Below are 17,994 nucleotides of genomic sequence, written 5' to 3' on the forward strand. Positions count from 1 at the left end.
CACCCCAGGGCCGCTCCTCACCTGTCTGCTAGCCCGCTAATAACCAGCCTTCTGTAAGGTGGACCAGGACTGCCTGCCTCGGCGCTTGCCACCACAGCCCCTCACACGGGCCCTGGCTTTGAGCAGTTTCCTGAGCGGGAAAAGGCAGGAGTGCAAAGGGGATAAACCTGGGGAGTATTCTCACTTTATAAGAAGGTGTTCTGATACTTACAAAAATAAAAAGGTACTTGGTACAAAATATGTTTTAGGGGGAAAACAGTTCTAAATAAAAAGCTAAAATGCTGCGCTGCACCCAAGTCCCATCTCCTAGGAAGCCTTCAGGACCCTCAGGTTGCGGGAGCCACCCCACCCCCACCCCCCACCATCCTCATCCCTGTGACCTTGGGAGCATCTCCATCAAGGCACTCAGCACATCAGATTCCAATGACCTGCTTTTAAGCCGTCACACCAACTAGGCTTAACCTTCCCTGACCTGGACCGCATTCACTTTGGCAGCCTGGATTCCTGGCCCCACAATCTCTGGACACAACAGCTCCCCATCTGTGCTTTCAGAAATGTGCCCTTTTCCATCCCTATAGAGCTGCAAGGAGAACGTTTTACATTTATGGGGTGTCTGAAATGCATTAGGCATTTTATATAGCACATTTCAAAGGTGGGTTTAAATAGATTCAAAAGAAGTGAAGTCATCCCTGGATTATATTTGGGAGGAGCAAGTGTGGTTGGAGGGTTGGGGTACACAGGGACTGGGGGCCTACTTCCCTTTGTAGGAAACTCGGGGACCCACAGGCAGCGTCTTAGGAGTCCTGGAGTTGGGGAAGGGTGGCAGAGCCTGGCCTCCCCTTCTAACCTCCCACACAAGCTTGGTCCTTCACCCTCCTCTAGGAGTAACCAATGCTCCACCTAACTTACCAGCCTGAGAAGGTAAGGAAGGATGAAGAATGAAGAGGAAGCAAAGAAGAATTAAGAGCTGACTGTTACTGGTTTTTAATTATAATTTTGGACTACCCCTGAGGCCCTTGGCCAGACACAGGAAGAGTTCAAGGGTCAGCATGATGATTCCATTTCAAGGATGCCAGGACAGACCACCCCCTCCCCACACCTCCAAGCTGCTGCCCATGCTGGCAGCCTTGCCCTGGCTTTGATCATCTGGGCCTTTAACTCTTCCTAACTCTGGCTAGACCTTACTCTGGACCTCCAGCAATGCATCCTTCCTCAGCCCAGCTGTCCCCCTAAACAAGGCTGCTGGACTCCTTATTGGCCCCTCTGACCAGGGTTCTGCTCTGACTTCTGCAGAGACAGGGCCAGCCGGGAGCAATGGGACAGGATGACAGGTGGCATGTCTACTTGGACAAGAACCAGCCTGGGGCTCAGTCTGTCTACTCTAATGAGGCAGCCGCAGCAGCAGCTCAGGGGTGCTCACCTCTCAGGGCCTCTGGGTCCCCCAGGATCCGGTTCAGGGTCTCCGCAGGGATCTTCTCGAAGGCCTCATTGGTCGGGGCCAAGAGCGTGTACTGGCCGTCACCTTCGAGCAGGGTGTTGAGCCCTGATGCAGCCACGGCAGCCTGTGGGCAGAGAGCAGATGGTGCGTTCCCTGAGGGCTCTGGGAATCTCCACACACTAGAGGCACATGAGGTCTCACCAGTGCACCTCTGGAGGGCTCCCAGCTTTTGCAGAAGCCCCAGATGTAAAGACCAAACCAAGGCTCATTTCTCCCCATCCCTCCAGTGAGCTCTGCCTACTCTGGTCTGCCTACTCTGGTCATCCTTGGCTGCTGCCCTCTTTTCCTCGTTTCCAACCCTGGGCCTTGGCCCTGCAGCATTCCCTCTGCCCTTCCCTTGCTTTTCTGACTCCTATTCCTTCTTTGGGCTTTGACTGAAATGTCATTTCTCTAGATGGTCAGCTTGGCATTGCCCTCCATCCCTACCCCAGCCTGCCCCGCCTACTACCCCCTGATGAAAACAAGTACCTTTCTATTAGACACACTTGCACAGCTTGCTGTCCTCATGTTGCAATTCGGTGGTTGGGTGATGATTATTTGTGTGAGCTCTGTGAGCGTAAGGATGACATAACTCCTTCTCTACAGAGCAAGCAGATGGCTCTCCTAAAAGCATCCTACTGCTATCAGGATAAGCCACAGTCCTCGCTCAGTCTCCAAGGCCCCACAGGGTTTGGCCCCTCCAGCCTGGCCGCTCCTACCTCACCTGTTGGTTCCCTAGTGCTCTTCACTCAGTCCTGCAGGCCTCCTTGCTCGCCCTGCTTCTGAGCCTTACTTCCCCTCTCCCTTCTACCAGTTTAGCTCTTGCCCCCATGTCTCATATAACTGGCCATTTCCAATGTTCAGGCCTCAGCTCAAACGTCACCTCTTCAGACCTTCCTGGACCAACTAGACCCTATGGGTCTCCCCTGCTCACCACTCACTGCCTGACTTCACAGCACTTAGCACCATCTGTGATGGCCTTGGCTGTTTCTTGTCTGTGTCCCCCAAGAATGTAAATGCCAGTGAAGACAGAACTTTGACTTATTCTCCTCTATTCCTCTGAACACACTAGGGAAGTAGCAGGGGCTTAATGAGTACATGTCAGCAGAAGGAAAGACGGGTATTAAGGAGAGCCAAAGGGAAGAAGAAAGCAAGGAATATTTACAAAACCTGAACGGTAAGAGGAGGTTACTCAGTGGGGACCAGCCGCCACTAATCAAAAGCTGTGCCATCAAGTCTGTGGGAACAGCAGCCCCCTGCAGACCCCCAACCTTTGAGTGACCCAGAAGGAAGGCAGGGAAAGAGGGTGGACAGTGAGGTCCCCAGGAACCCCCAGAGCCTCCTCCTGAGTTTACTCAAGTGCCAGCCCAGCCTGGGGGTGTTTGTCTCTCTGTGTTGGAGATCTCCAGGGGAGGAACCACTCCACTCCCACTTGGCATCCTTTGTGGTCAGGAAGTTCTCCTTGAATCAGGGCAAAAACCCTGACGGGGCAGCCTGTGCTAACTTCCTCTGGGCAGCTGTGGCTAAGAGGAACGCCCGCCGGCCACCACAGCTGTGAGATAAATGCCTGCTGGCAGCGGGGCCGGAGCAGCGTTCTGGGACCCAGAGCAGGCAGAAGCCAAGCCAGATGTCAGTTCCCAGGCTCCATGTCTATACTCGTGGCCTCTCTGCTGGTCTGGGTTCCAAGGAAACAGGGGGTATGAATGGAACAAGGATCCCGTGGTAGGGACATGTGATCCAGAAGACCATGCAGCCTGAAAGGCCATTTCTCTAGTCCCACAGGTAAGCACCAGCATCTGGCAGGAGGAGCTTCCCACTCCGGAACACATAATGCACCCCCAGCCTGCAGAACTGCTGCAGCCACGACCTTGGAACTTTCCAGGGGAGTCAAGGAAAAGAAACTTTACAAGGGAGAAGTCCAGCAGGGGAATGTTCCCAGCACAAGATTATGATGTCTTCCTATGGTCAACCTGACCGCCTGATTAGTGAATTCACCATGTTTATGGGCATCAGAGGAACTTGCTCCATGGTCACCTAAATGCCCATGAGCATAGAGACATGCTCCACCCCTCCCACAGAAGAAGGCCCTCATGGGAGGCCATGTATCCCCAGGCCTCCCCCCGCCCCGGGGTGGTTCCTTACCCGCAGGGTCTCGAAGGTGTCCTCGATTTCAATGATCTGCTGGATGTTGTTGGTGACGGTGGAGATGACCTTATCAATGAGGTGCACCACGCCGTTGGTTGCGTGGTGGTCTGCTTTCAGCAGGCGGGCACAGTTGACGGTCACAATCTGCCCAGAAAAGGAGTGAGCATGAGCGGTTAACACCCGGGAGGCATAGCCTGTGAGCCCCAGGAAGGGAAACCACAGGACAGAATGTGGAGAAGCTGGTGCAGGAGGCAGAGGACTGCCCACAGGTGACCCCGCCTGGAGGACACGACCCCAGAAACCCGCCCACACATGCACCAGATGCAGCTCAGGGTGGGCACGGGGCAGAGCCGTGGAAGCAGGACTCCCTACCCCGTTGGGATAGTGGTGGATCTGGATGTTGGAATTCTGGTACATGGAGGTGAGGGCCATGCCGTGTTTCAGCTCATCCGTAAGCACCCGTCTGTCCACCATGTGATAGCGGAGGGCGTTGAGCAGCTCGATGTTGACGTTGCTCACCAGGGAGTCCAGCACTTCCTAGGAGGAGGGTCAGCATGGCCATGAGGGGGCTGCAGGCCCCACACTCAACAGATGAGTCCCTGCCACCCTGGGAAAGGTGCCCCGGGGACTCCCATTTCTCCAGAGCCCTCTCCTCTGTGAACACTGAGACCTGTCTGGCCACTTAAGTGGATGGAGCGTTGGGAGCCGCCTGGGGAGGCATATTTTAGCTCAAGTGCCATGGCTTTATCTGAGGGCTTAAGGAAGATGTGTCCTGAGACGGTAGAAACCACCACTGAGTCTCAGTAAGACGGTCCCTGGGATGAAAGCCCTGGGCATAAGAAGGTCATCTCACAGCTGGCAAGGAGGACCAGGCCTCGTTGCTGGGGGCGAAGATGGTGAAGCTGCCGGGTCCTTCCATCTCGGGCCTCAGCTTCTCTGTGCGGTCCGTGTACAGCTGAGTGGTGGTCGCCCCGACGACTCCCAGGGTCTCATACAGGTTAGAGAGTGGCAGGGCTGCAGAGGCAGATGGTAGAGCAGGGATGGCCTGTGGGACTTCCCCGGCCAGACCACACCCTTCCTCATCTGAGCACACCCACTGCAGGAGGCCAGACACAGCCTGCTATGGGGAACCGGAGAGGCCAGTCACCTGCTTCTTAGAGCAACTCCACAGCCAAGGGCTTCCCTATGTGAGCTCAAGGGATCAGTCATTTTTAACTACAGCAGAGCAAAGCTTTTGTTCATAGACAATCAGATAACACAGGTAGGAACATACACCAGAAACAGATAGCCCAATTACAAGCTAGTCTTACAGACTTATCTAGTTGTTTTTGAAACTGGTTCCCTAATGGCTTCCACTGGAATGAAAGAGATCTCAGAAGTGCTTTGGGTATTTGCAAGTAATAAAATGTTATTTCCTGAAATAGCCTGAAGCTCTGGAGGACCTTCCTCTCACACCCAGAGTTTCTCCTGTTCCTTTTAAAGGTGCTGAAAGTAAGGCCCTAAGGCACCCCGCCCCCTCCAGTTCCTTCTCTTCCCCATCCCACGCTTCCCGCCTGTCTTGCTATTCAGTAGGAAGGCCATGGCTCCTGTCCATGCCACCCTCTTTGTGACCTTGGTACCAACGAAATCACCCACTATCTCCTAAATCTCAATCTCACACTCTCAACTAATGAACTAGCAAAGATTTCCAAGTTAAAAAAAAAAAAAAAAATCTTCCTTGCACAGTCCCCAGAGGTGTGCAGGACTAAAGGAAAGGATCTGATTTCAAACAGGTGAATTCACAGGTACCACACTGTTTGTGGGCCCTGATGCCCACTCACGGTACCCTTGGCTGACTCTGGGAAAGCCAGCCTGCTACTCCCATCCCTACAACCTCCAATGGGCCAGGTTCTGACAGTTAGGTGAGGTGGCCTGATGTGCCCAGCCCAGCCGGAGGCCTGGCCTGCCCTGTCTGCTCTCCAGCAGAGCTGCTCAGCAATGCTAGATGTATTTAGAATCTCTTGCAGCCAGAAACAACAAAGGCAGGAGCCTGTGCCTGGTGTGGAGGGCACAGGCAGGTCAGGACCAGAGTCTGTTCCCCCAGCGTGTTAAGGAGGTCGGCTTGCACAGGAAGGACAGCGTGGGAAACTTGCTGTTTCCAGCCTTCATCCTCTGGACCCCCATTCAGACTCTGCTGCCCCTCACGTGGGTGCTCCTCTCTCCCTCCCTCCTCCCCTCCATCTGCGCCAACAGGCAAGGCTTAATCACCTGCAGGACAGCCCTTCTCTCCCGGGACCTTCTCATATCCAGGACAGCACTCGTAGCTGATGACTCTGCAATGAAGACACGCACATGTATTAGGCAGGGCTTCCCTCCCCTCTCGTGTCATTGGTCCTCGCTCTGGGAAGGGACATGATGGGGTGAGCACATAGCCTGCTCCTGGAGGAGATCACACGCTCGGTCATCTCTGTACCTCTCATCAGCAAGGAGCTTGTCACACCTCCTCGGCTTTGCACATGGTGCCAGCGATGTGGTCATTCACAGTCATGCAGCTGGGATACAGCCAGAGGACTGCGGCAGCATATTCACAGTGGCATTAGTACACGTCCTCACCTGAAACTTATCTCCAGCATAATTCACAAGGAACCCAGTGGGAAGAACTGCTGAGAGGCAGCAGGAAGGAGCAGGAGGAGCTCCGGAGCTTTCTGGTTCTGAGTCCGCCACTAACTAACCAACCCAGGCCTCGCCAGCCAGTCCTGTCTCCTCTCTGGGCCTCAGTTTCCTCATCTGTAAGATGTAGACATGTACCGTGTGATGGTCATTGAACTAAATAGCCCATGAACTTCTAGCTCTCTGACTTAGTAACCGAGAAGGGTAGCATATTTATGATCAAGTCTTATTCCATCTTCACGACCAAACTTTACAATAAAAACAAAGCTCTTTAAGATGCTTACTGTTTCCTTAAATTAAAAACAAAATTTTAATCAATGAAAATCTTTATATGGTTTCAAAATCTACAAAGGGTTCAATAGTAAAGTGTTCCCCATCCCCTCTCATCCCTCAATCTTCCTTCCAGGAGGCAACTGATATTGCCAGTTTGTGAGATTCTTTGTATTTGGATGAACAAGACTGGCAGTTTATAGTTTTAAACTTTGATGTCACCTGACATTAAAACTTAGACCAGACCATCATGGCTTACTCACCACCTTCTGGAGGTCTGAAACGTAAAGCTTCAGTCAATCCAACATCCCAGGGAAACCCAAAAGACTGAGGATTTCAAAGAGCAACACAAGGAAGTGTTCCAAGAAAGACTAGCTTCGCATCAAAACCCCCTGTCCCATCAAAGGCCACTCCTGCACCAACGCTGTGAGCACAGACTCTTCCTTGGCAACCCTGGGACCTGAAGCCAACAGCCATGTCCAGCCACTTCCTTTCTTGCCCATTTGTCCTTCAGGACAGGAGAGAACACAGCCTTGAGTCACAGCGGGCTTACTACAGAACTGCTCACCACGGCTTCTCTCAGGCTGTTTAATGACATAGATGGAAGAGAAGCAGGCAGATGGGGCAGAAGTTTGGGCTTTGAGGGTAGGAGGGAGCGGGTGCTACTCTCAATGAGCCAAGAAATTCTCCTCTCACTAATTCCACTGGAGTTGTCTCGAGGAAGCCCTGGGAGTCACGTGAACATGAAGCCTGGTTCATCTGTCATCCGGGGGGGCTGTCTCAGAGACAGATGAGGATACTCAGGCTGCCAGGGAGACACAGGTGTCACTGTGCCAGAAACAAGCCCCTAGGACCTTTCTGAGGAGTGACTCACACGCACTCTTCTCTGCCCTTCTTTCTCCATCCTTCTGACTCCTTCTTCTCCACTTTTCTCTCAGCCCTCCTCCCATCCCATTCCTCTTGAACCTTTCAGCCCTGCTTAAAAGGGTGAAACAGGCTAGTGGTCTCAGGACTGATCTCGACTGACTCACAGTTTTATTTTTGGAAACCAGTCATCGTCTGCAACAAAAGTGAGATCCGATTGCCTTTCAAAGGCAACGCAATAGGATTAGGAGACGAGGCTTGTCATCTATCAGTAACTCGCAGGGTGGCCTTGAAAGTTCATTTCTCTCTCTGGGTCTCAGTTTCCTGATTTACAGAAGAAGGTGAAGCTAAACTAGATGATCTCCAAGGTTCCTTAAATCTCACACTCACAGTTCCAACCAATGGGATAATTTCTAGGGAGCAGAAAAGCACTCTTTCAAAGGAGGAGAGTGTCTGCCAGCATCTCATAGTTAAACGTAGGGAGAGCCACAAGCCTCAAGCCCACAGGACTGGGGACACGCATGCATGGACTCTCAGGCTTTGTCTGATAAATACCGGGGCTCTGTGGTGGGGGCTGAGGAAGTGGGATGGGGTCAAGTCTCACCAAGCTTAGGAGAGCTCACCACAGGAGAGCTCAATGGCTCACCGGGATTTCACTGAGAACAACAGAAAACCAGCTCCCCAAGAGTAAACTCACCCGTGGCCACATATATGTGGAGGGGAAGGAGGGGTGACGATGACAGGAGAAATGGAGGCTGCCAGACAGGTGGGGGAGCAGGGACATCTCAGCATGAAGGAGGAAGTGAGGGATGGAGTCAGAAAGCTGCAAATGTTTCGGGGGTGAAGGCACTTCCAAGGCTGCCGGCTGGGGCGGGTCAGATCTAGGACTCTCCTCGCAGTTCACCAAGTCAAGACCCTTCTCCATTGCTGCTGACAGTGCACATATACAGGGGGAAGTGGGCTAACGGGAAAAGTCTAACATTAAAAGGACACTGGGGGTCTCTCCGATGTGATGAAAGCTAACCCCTGGCAGCAGTCGCTGCCTCTCCTCTCCAGGTGGGCTCTCTGGACATGGGGGACACACCAACCCTGTGGGGGCACAGCCCCCCAATCCCCCACCCCCACAGCCAAAGGCTGTCTCCTGGTTAGCCCAGTGTGGGTGGCTCCTGCCAGGACACCTTCTGACCGTCTCCTAATCCTCTCATGCTGCTGGCCTCTCCCTCCTCTTCCTGAGTGCTACGCACAGCCTGGCATCCCCAGCACTTTCTGAGTGCACGAGGTGAGCAAGCCTCTCACCTCAGCCTAGTGGCCTTCTGGGTTGAAACACCTCCACAGCTAGCCGGTTCCCTGCTTGACCATCCCAACAACACAAGCTCTTAGAACCAGTCCACCTGGCCCCAGAGAGGAAGAGGGCAGCTGGAAACTGCAGCCCAAGAAGACAGCCCATTGAGACGATCCTGACCAAATCTTTCAGGACTGGCACACCCTCTTCTCAGCCCTGCGTGTCACCTTCCTGGGGCTCTGGCCCTGAGGACACACACGCTGAGCTGTGGGAGACGGGGCTGGAGTAGTCACACAGTTGTGGGTCTGAGGGTGAGTGCAGGAAAGCATGAGAAGCGCAGGGAGCCCCCAACCATGTCTCCCCAGTTCCCTGGCTTTCCAGCATAGAGGGGACCAATCTGCTGGTCTCTGACTTGAATCTTATCAGCAAAAGCTGCTCTGACTAAAGACTCCTGGCTTCTCCTTGTCCTGAAACAGTCCAATAAGCAGAAACCTCAGAAAAACAACATCCTCTAGGGCAATGAGACACGAATTTTCTTGTTCTAGCTTCTCAGGTCAGAAGAGCAATTTGAGGAATAAAATCAGACAAGGTTCATGACTTAGAAGGGAATTTGAGGGAGGTAGGGGGTGGGGGGACAAAAAGTAGTGCCCATCAGAGGTCTAAGAGTTGAAATAGAGTTTGAGAGCTCTCCTCCATTCCCCTCCAAAGTTTTACTCACAACTGGACAAAGAGAGAAGCATTATTTTTTTTTTTCTGTCCTCAGAAAAACTGTCTAAGGAGTTAACATAATAAGTTAAAGCAATCACTCTCTCCCAAGCATGCTGCACAGTTTTGGCGGCTGGGACGGCTGTAAATGCCCAGGGACTGACGAAACTCTCAAACAGTGGAATAAGGAATGGGGCCTGAGAGCCAGCTTCCTGTGACCGAAGGTAAACCATCCAGCACATCATGATTTCCAAGGGAATTGCAGAGCAAATGCAAACTGAGGTCGTCTAGACAGGCACCTGCCTGGACGGGGGTTCATTTTCTGCACTCGACTGAGCTCTCTTAAGCCTCCCAGGAGAAAATCAAACTCTTGAACTCCTGGTAAAAAAGGGTTTGTTTTAACCTGCTGTCCAGCAACAAAGATTCCACTATCACCCCATTTACCAGGGTCCAGATGGTGAGTGATGAGATAGAACCGCTGAAAAATACACTTACATATTTGGTGACAGTCTGTTAGTATGTGGCATGTGAGGGTCTTTGGGGGGATCCTGGATGCTGGTTGTGTCTCTTCAACTCCCATGCTCTCCATCTGATTAGAGAGGGAGCACCCTTGCAACAGGGGTTCAGAATGACTGCCAGGCTGGGGGTGAACAACCAAGAAAAGGTTGGTGGCTCTGGGCCAGAGGGCCTCTGCGAACTCCAAGGAGGCCTCCTCTGCTCCCTGCGACCCAGAATCATAGGCTTCAGGGCTGAAGAGAGAGACCTGGGGCAGATGACCCAGGTCCTCCAGGGCTGCTCACTTGACTTTTCCCCATGTCACCAACACTAGCTGCTGTGCTCAGTTCTCCTTGGGGGCAGCACATATCAACAGAATAACTGGGCCGCCTCCACCTGCCAGCAGATGACTTAGGCTTTCTGAGCCTCAGTCTTCCCCTCTGTAAATGGGCTAATGATCATACTGATCTTAAAGGATGACTGTGAGAACCAAACAAGCTAACCTATGAAAAACACTTACCAGATGCTTGCTATTTACTAGGCGCTCAGTCGTTGAGCTGCTTCTTAAAAAATCCCAGGTATAAACTTTATAAAGTTAGGTTAATTTCATTGAAAGCCATGCCCGGCATGAAACCACTGATCAAATCACATGTAATAAATAAATTCCCCATAACACAGCTTTCTAAGTTAATAGATAGGGCCCATCTGGAGAATCCCATGGACAGAGGAGCCTGGTGGGCTACATACAGTCCATGGGGTTGCAAAGAATCAGACACAACTGAGCGACTAAGCACATTGCGGTTGTAACAAATTATCACAAGTTTAGTGAGATAGTGACTTCAAAACCACAAAAATGTATTATCTTATAATTCTGGATAACAGTGTCAAAAGCTGGCCTTATGAGGCTAAAATCAAAGGCTGTATTCCTTCCCGAGATTCTAGGGGAGAATCTATTTTTGTCTTCTCCACATCTGAGAGGATGCCAACAGTTCTTGGCTTGTAGTTACACCACTCCAACTTCAGTTTTCATTGTCATATCGCCTTCTCTGACTCTCACTTGCCTGCTTTCATCGCATAAGGACCCTTATGATTATATTCGTCTCATCAGATAATTCAGGATAACCTGCCTTCCACCACACCCCCACCCAGTGCCTTCACTTAATCAGATCTGTAAAGTCTCTTTTCCCTTGTAAGGTAACATCTTCACACATTCAGGGTGAGGATGTAGACAGTATTAGTGTGACATCATTCCACCTACCACAGGGCCTTACCCAAATGGTACATGGACTCATGTACATACTCAAGAGAACAAGGTTTCCTGTCAGCTAACCTGCCTCCAAAGAATTGATGCCTTCCAACTGTAGTGCTGGAGAAGACTCTTAGAAGTCCCTTGGACAGCAAGGAGATCCAACTAGTCAACCCCTAAAGGAAATCAGTCTGGAATATTCATTGGAAGGACAGATGCTGAAGCTGAAGCTCCAATACTGTGGCCACCTGATACGAAGAGCTGACTCATTAGAAAAGCCCCTGATGCTGGGAAAGATTGAAGGCAGGAGGAGAAGGGGATGACAGAGGATGAGATGGTTGGATGGCATCACTGACTCAGTGAACATGAGTTTGAGCAAACTCTGGGAGATGGTGAAGGACAGAGAAGCCTGGCGTGCTGCAGTCCATGGGGTCACAAAGAGTCAGACATGACTAAGTGACTGAACAAGAACAACAAAGCTGCCTGCTAGGAGAGTACAGAATGGAACAGAACCATCAGGAAACCCTGCACAGTAGAGGCATTTAGTAAAACCCTGGAGTGTGGTGTATGTCAAATCTCAGTTATTTCAGAGCAGGTTGGCCATGGGGATCCAGAGGGCTGCACAGGGAACAGGAAGCAGGGGAGGAGGTGCTGCTGTGGGTCTGGGGGACAGCTTGCCATCCCTAGATGGCTTCTCACCATCCTCTTGTTTTTCCTTTTGGGACCAAGGTTGTAGGATACAGGAGGGCAAGGAAAGGAAGGGTCTTGCTCAGCTTCATCACAGATGTCCCTGGGTGCCCTGCCCAAATGAGATCTATAGGAAATAGCTCTGCTGTTTTCTATAGAGCTGATGGAAACGTTAGACCATACGCTGGCTGGCTTCAGTAGAAGTGAAATGCCTAAGCCTGAACACAGTATTGAAGAAGTGTTCATATTTCAGCCTTTGGGCAAAGCCATGCTTGCTACCGGGGAAACGAGAGTGTCCTGCCAGCTCATCCTGGCTCTAGAGAATGGCTACTGCTGCCTGTGAATGACGTTGCTTGTGACACAGCGGCAAGCTTTTGGAGTGGAGAATGGCCACCCCCACCTGCTGGCTCCCGTGCCGGCCCTCCCTGTGCCACGTCGAGGATGCCTGGGCTCCTGCTGTGATTGTTACATCTCCATGATGTCAGCTCCGACTTGGCTGTTAAACGGGCCTCCCTTTCATGGCGGTTCATACAAAGGAGGCCTGTTGGGCTTCCTGAGCACCATTTCCTGCACCATTGCTTCAGCTGCTGGACATAAAAATGTTACGGTTACTGATCAGATGGAGACCCGAAATCACCCTCTTTGCTTGATGAGCTGCTGTATCACACTGGTGCTCTTTAGGATCTGAAATAAAATGAGTTTCTAAGTAATAAAATTCACTTGCATCACTGAAGAGAGGCCCACTGGTAACTACTTCCTGTAATAAAACCCATGTATCAGGCTTGACAAGTAGCACCAGGACTCTTTTGGGACAATGCAGACAAGCTATTGTCTGCAGACGATGGATGCAGTGGCCTGACAGGCGTGCTGAGTGCACACTGTGACTATGCCCCTCCCTCCTCTATTGGAGGTGAAATCAGGGCCTCCCAGCGGCGGACACTCGGCTCTAGGCTCCTAGGTCCCTGTGTGACGTGAAATGGCAAAGTCTTCACGCCTTGATCCCGTACTTAGTGCTACTTATCTGCTTCCAAGTTTACATTCTCCTGTGGGTCTGGGGTCCCCTGTGGACCTGTGCAACCCGTTTCCCATGACACTTGGCTCCCTTTCACGCCAATAAACACCCCTGGCTCCAGCCTTGCCCCTGAGAAAATTCCCACTGCCCAGGCCGGCCCCATGCTGAGATGGCGCTCTCTGCTCCGACCACCACCGTGCTTCCTGTTTCAGTTTGGTCCTCACCCAGGTAAGTGTACCACAGGGCCCATTCTCACCAGGATGACATCATTGGCAGCCCACACAGCCCTCTCTCCTCCCCTGCTGATCACCTATGGGCACTGAATTCTCAGGACCCAGATGGCAGCTCCTTCATGGGTTTCAGCCCTGGGGCACAAGCAAACGGCAACGTTGCTTCTTCTCAGCTCTCTCGGGGACAACAGAGATGAGTCCATCCACTTCCCCTTTCCCTCCCCAAGTTCTCTGGCCTTCCCCCAGTCAGCTTCACCTTCCTGCTGCTGCACGTGATGTTCCAGGGAGGGACCTTCTTATCCTGGATCATAAGGTTTTTTTAATCAACTCATGATTTTCTATCCCCATTTCCTCTTTTATAAGCTGCCCAAAGCAACAGCACGTGGTAGAGTTGTAGGTTCAGATTATCCCCTGTGGGTTTGTAAGATCCACTCTACGGCTGGGATGGGCCCTGGGCCCCACTCTGCACTCTGATTTCCCCACCCACACCTACGTCTATCCCTCCCCCTGCAGCACCTGGGCTCCCCCTATGCTCTATGGTGCTGCACCATCACGTCTTCAAAAATGTGATGACCCGTCATCAAGAACATTTGGCCAACACATGGGTGCTGCCTGCGCCCATCCTGACACATCAGTGGAGAAGGAAGTAGGTACCAAGAGCCAATCAGCCAAGGCGACTCAGAGCAGCGTCAGCCGGGGAATGCTGAAACTGTCCCCAAGCTACTGTTAACTGGTCAGGCAAATGCTTCAACACGGGGCCACGCTGAAATACCATGGCCAATACCACCCACTATCAGCTTGACATTACAAGTGGCTCCCATTTTCAGGGAAACCAGAACAAACAAAATGGTAGCGTCTTAAAACCCAGGGCTCGGTCATCTTCCAAGATGCAATTATGTGGGGCCTGGCTCTGTGTTTAATTAAGTGTTTATTTTAGTTGATAATATACCCACATGGGAAAAATCAAAAAGTACTGAAAAAAAATTTTTTTTTTTTAACTTGGGTACCAGAGAAGGACACGTAGCATATATATTTGCATAATCTCTTCTTGTCCACAACAGCAAGAATTCTGGCTGGGGGTTTGTTCCCTCCTTAAATCTGGGAGGTGGATCCTCTTAGCTCACTTAACTCTTGGCTTTGGGGCTGGGCTTGATCAAGCAGGGAACCAACTGTCATTGCCCTGCCCTTGACAGGCTCATGGGATGCTACTGGTCTTGCCCCACCTCTGCTCAATCCACAATTTCCCTGATCCATACTAGGATTGACAATTGTGTTAGGACACAATCAGTGTCACAAGTTGGGATATTTATTTCCATGTGCATTTCACGGAGAGAGTGTTTACCCTTCCTTCAGTTAGAGGAGACATCTGCTCCAAAGCGAGTCACAAGCAATACGTTTAAAAACCTCTAATATGGGAAAGGGTTCAAGATAGTGGCTCAGCATCTCTTAATCCTCTTATTACACAGACAAGAGGAAGCCCAGGTCCTCACGAGTGCCTCAGGGAGCTCTGCACAGCACATTTTTCCATCTTTTGGAGACAGCCAGCTTTGTGATCTTTTGATGGTTGGTGCCAAAACAGATTAGGCTTCCCCGGAATTCTGTCAGAACACGCAGGCTGCAGGGCAGTCATGGTGAACGCCACCTCCCTCCATGCTGTTCATGACGCTAGAGGCACCAGAAAGCTCTACTGTAACCACAGGGGGCCACAACCCCTGGTGTCTCACTTCTGTTTATGCAGCTGAGATTTGCAAACAATAGCAACTAGCATTTACTGAGCACTTACTATGTGCCAGGCTCCAAATTTAGCCTCTTCTGTGTATTATTTCATTCAGTCCTCAGAACAATCCCATAAGGTAGTCCTATTGTTATATTATGGATGAGGCAATTGAGAGTTCCAAAGGTGAAGCCAACTGCCCAGGTAGGTGGCAGAGCCAACCTTTGAATCAGAGAGTCTGAGCCTGTGTTCTTAATATGCTGTGCTGCCTCATTATGTGCATATCTCTAGGCACTCTCAGTCTTTTGGAGGGTATTTACCTTGAAATGCTAGTGGTAAATAACCTACCTGCCAATGCAAGAGACATAAGAGATATGGGTTTGATCCCTGGGTCAGTTAGACCCCTTGGAGGAGGGCATGGTAACCCACTCCAGTATTCTTGCCTGGAGAATCCCTAGGACAGAGAAGCCTGGTGGGCTTGTCCACAGGGTTGCATAGAGTCGGACATAACTGAAGCAACTTAGCGTGCACGCACATTGAAACACAGAGCAAGAACCCTGCATAAGTTCCCCAATGGGTCTTCTTTCCCAGAGTCAGAGGCTGGTGGCTTCTACACTGAATCATTGTATTTGTATCATTTAGTGAGGATTAAGAAGTGCCCGCACACAATTTCATGTTTCTTGCGATCCCAAGTCGGCCCTAAAAAACATATCCAAGTCTTGTTAGGTGCCTTAAAAGTGTAAAACAAAATCGCCAGCTTACTGAAAACACCACTCCCAAGCACACATGTGTACACACGCATCTGACATGTGTACACACGCATCTTCGTGGCTCTGCACACGGTGCCACCTTCCAAAAGGCTGGCCCACGCCCGGGGGTACCTGCAACCCATGCACACCAAGGGTGGCCTCCTGGGTGGCTGGTGGGCATCGGTGGTTACAGATACTCACGTTGATTTGCCACAGATCTTCCTCTGGTACCACTGCTTGCAGTTGGTGAAGTACTTCTTGTTAGTCCCAATGAGCTTCTGCACAGCGCACACGTTGGGGCTGAAAACAAAAGCTGCAGTGTTAGCAAAACGGTTGGCAAGTCACCTGCCTCCTCATCCTTCCCACCACGTGGGCCCTCCTGGGTCACCAGAAGGTTCTAGATACGGAGAAGATACAGTCATTTCGGTCAGCTTGGGGGTACATTCTGGTCCTCGTGATCCAGACTTCCATCATCCCTCCCAAAAATATCCCCCCAAATTCAAAAACTGTCAAAGTATATATCATACAGTGACATCATTTCATTTAAACATTCTTCTTTGACACTGACATTTAGTAAGTATAAATAAAAACATCTTAAAATTTTTAGGCTACATGTTTTATAGATGGAAAACACCACCTTAAAAAGAAAGTGGTGTTTGCTAAGAACAGCAGCAGCTTTGAGAGAGGCCCCCAGACTTTCTTTGTACCCCACTCCGCACATCCACAGGATTGAACCTGGCCTCCCAGCAGGCATCGCTGGTCCTGTGGTCCAGGCCCCAGCACTCCCCAGGCAGCTCCACACACAGACATCCTCTGCATCCCTAGGCAGCTGTCTGGCTCCCAAACACAGCCTATCTGGTGTGCCCAGCCTGGAAACTAGCAGGCATGGCCAAGCTAGCTGCTGTCAGGACCTTGGAAGGAGACAGTCACTCACTGAACTAAGTCGTTTATTACTGGGGCCCCAGTTTGCGTCCCATTCCCCCCAGAAAGCCCTCTTTCGGTGTCCCAGGTGGTACTCTTCTGTCCACCGCTGACCTGTGTGTGATACAGCCATTGTTTGATGCTGGGTATAGAACACAACCCAAAACTAATCAGGGTGTGTGTGACCTTTCAGCTACCCTGCAAAGAACCCTGGGGGCAGGTGTTCCGATTTGTTTCTTTTATATTCTAGGTGGGGCTAAGCACCAGATTGGATGCAGAGGAACTTGGAATAGCCTTGTCAAAAATACTGCTCCCAGGACTTCGCTAGTGGCTCAGTGGGTAAGAATCTACCTGCCAATGCAAGGGACATGGGTTCAATCCCTGGTACAGGAAGATTCCAACATGACTCGGAGAAGCAGCTGGGTCCATGAGCCACAACTACTGAGCCCGGCTTTAGAGTCCTCGAGCCACAGCTGAGCCCGCATGCTGCCAACTACTGAAGCAAGCCAGCTCTAGGGCCCATGAATCGCAATGAATGAGTCCCTGCGTCGCAACTACTGAAGCCCATGTGCCCTAGAGCCAGGAACTTGCAACTAAGTCTGCCTGCTGCAGCTACTGTGTGCCTAGAGCCTGAGCTCCTCAACGAGAGAAAGCACCACAGTGAGAAGCCCACGCCCCGCAACTAGGCACCGTCCCCCACTGTTTGCAGCTACAGAAAGCCTGCGTGCAGCAACAAAGACCAGAGAACTTCAGGTATATCAATTCTAAATATCAATTCCTCTGATACTTTACAAATATAATCAAGAGCCATCATTTGAGATGCATGGTTTTTTCCAGGAACTTGGTCAACTCTCAAATACTCAGTCAGCTTATTGGGTGGGAGGGAGGGCACACGGACCCTTTAATTCTCTGCCTTGTCTCTTCCACCATGTGGATGTCACCTCTTGTCCAGTCTGTGGTTCACCCCAGGCAAAGCTGAGTGGGCCAAGGAGGCATAGCAAATATTTGTGAGTTACTGTAGGGACCTGAGGGCAAGAGAAGCGGAGGCTGGAGAGGAAACCTCAAGCCAAGGGGGAGGACAGCTCCTACCCTCCTACTCCCTGCTGGATCTGACCAAACGCCCACAGCCTCCAGAGGGTTTTTACAGAAGCCACCTTGTTTCTCAGTTTGCTGCCTGGTATTCATAGGTTACAGCAGTCCCCAAATAACCCTGAGAGAGTCCCTGCTGGCCACACTCCAGCTGGAGGTGCTATTTATTTCTGTACATTTCAGAAGTTCTATCTGACCAAGCAGGAAATAATTACTGTCGATGAATTCTCCGCAACTCTCCGTAGGCGTTTGGCGAACCTTCAGAGTCTCTGGTGGATGTGGTTCCAACATTCCTCTGCGGACTGAGTTTCCACTGCTGCTGCCCTCTGAGACAGGAGCAGAGGCTGGGGGTCTCTGTGACCTACTCCCTCTCACATCAGGGTGGGAGGGGTGGGCTGTGTACATAGGAAATTTATACTGAAGTTTAATTGACATGAGCACCCTGTTTCTGGGCCTTCT

The 17,994-nt window shown here is 51.2% G+C and overlaps 1 protein-coding gene across 1 annotated transcript in view; it reads right to left on the reverse strand.

Annotated features, from left to right (window-relative positions):
- The window catches only part of TGFBI (transforming growth factor beta induced), a 33,275-nt gene that overhangs the window by 12,238 nt on the left and 3,043 nt on the right, over positions 1 to 17,994 (reverse strand). Inside the window, exons 2-7 of the mRNA XM_006078289.4 lie at positions 15,727 to 15,825; positions 5,870 to 5,934; positions 4,476 to 4,636; positions 3,995 to 4,159; positions 3,620 to 3,766; positions 1,421 to 1,562 (exon numbers count right to left, since the gene is read on the reverse strand). Of these exons, the coding sequence (XP_006078351.1) occupies positions 1,421 to 1,562; positions 3,620 to 3,766; positions 3,995 to 4,159; positions 4,476 to 4,636; positions 5,870 to 5,934; positions 15,727 to 15,825 (779 nt within the window). The remainder of the gene's footprint in view (positions 1 to 1,420; positions 1,563 to 3,619; positions 3,767 to 3,994; positions 4,160 to 4,475; positions 4,637 to 5,869; positions 5,935 to 15,726; positions 15,826 to 17,994) is intronic.

This window comes from Bubalus bubalis, chromosome 9, assembly GCF_019923935.1.
Source record: "Bubalus bubalis isolate 160015118507 breed Murrah chromosome 9, NDDB_SH_1, whole genome shotgun sequence".
In the NCBI taxonomy this organism is placed as follows: domain Eukaryota; kingdom Metazoa; phylum Chordata; class Mammalia; order Artiodactyla; family Bovidae; genus Bubalus; species Bubalus bubalis.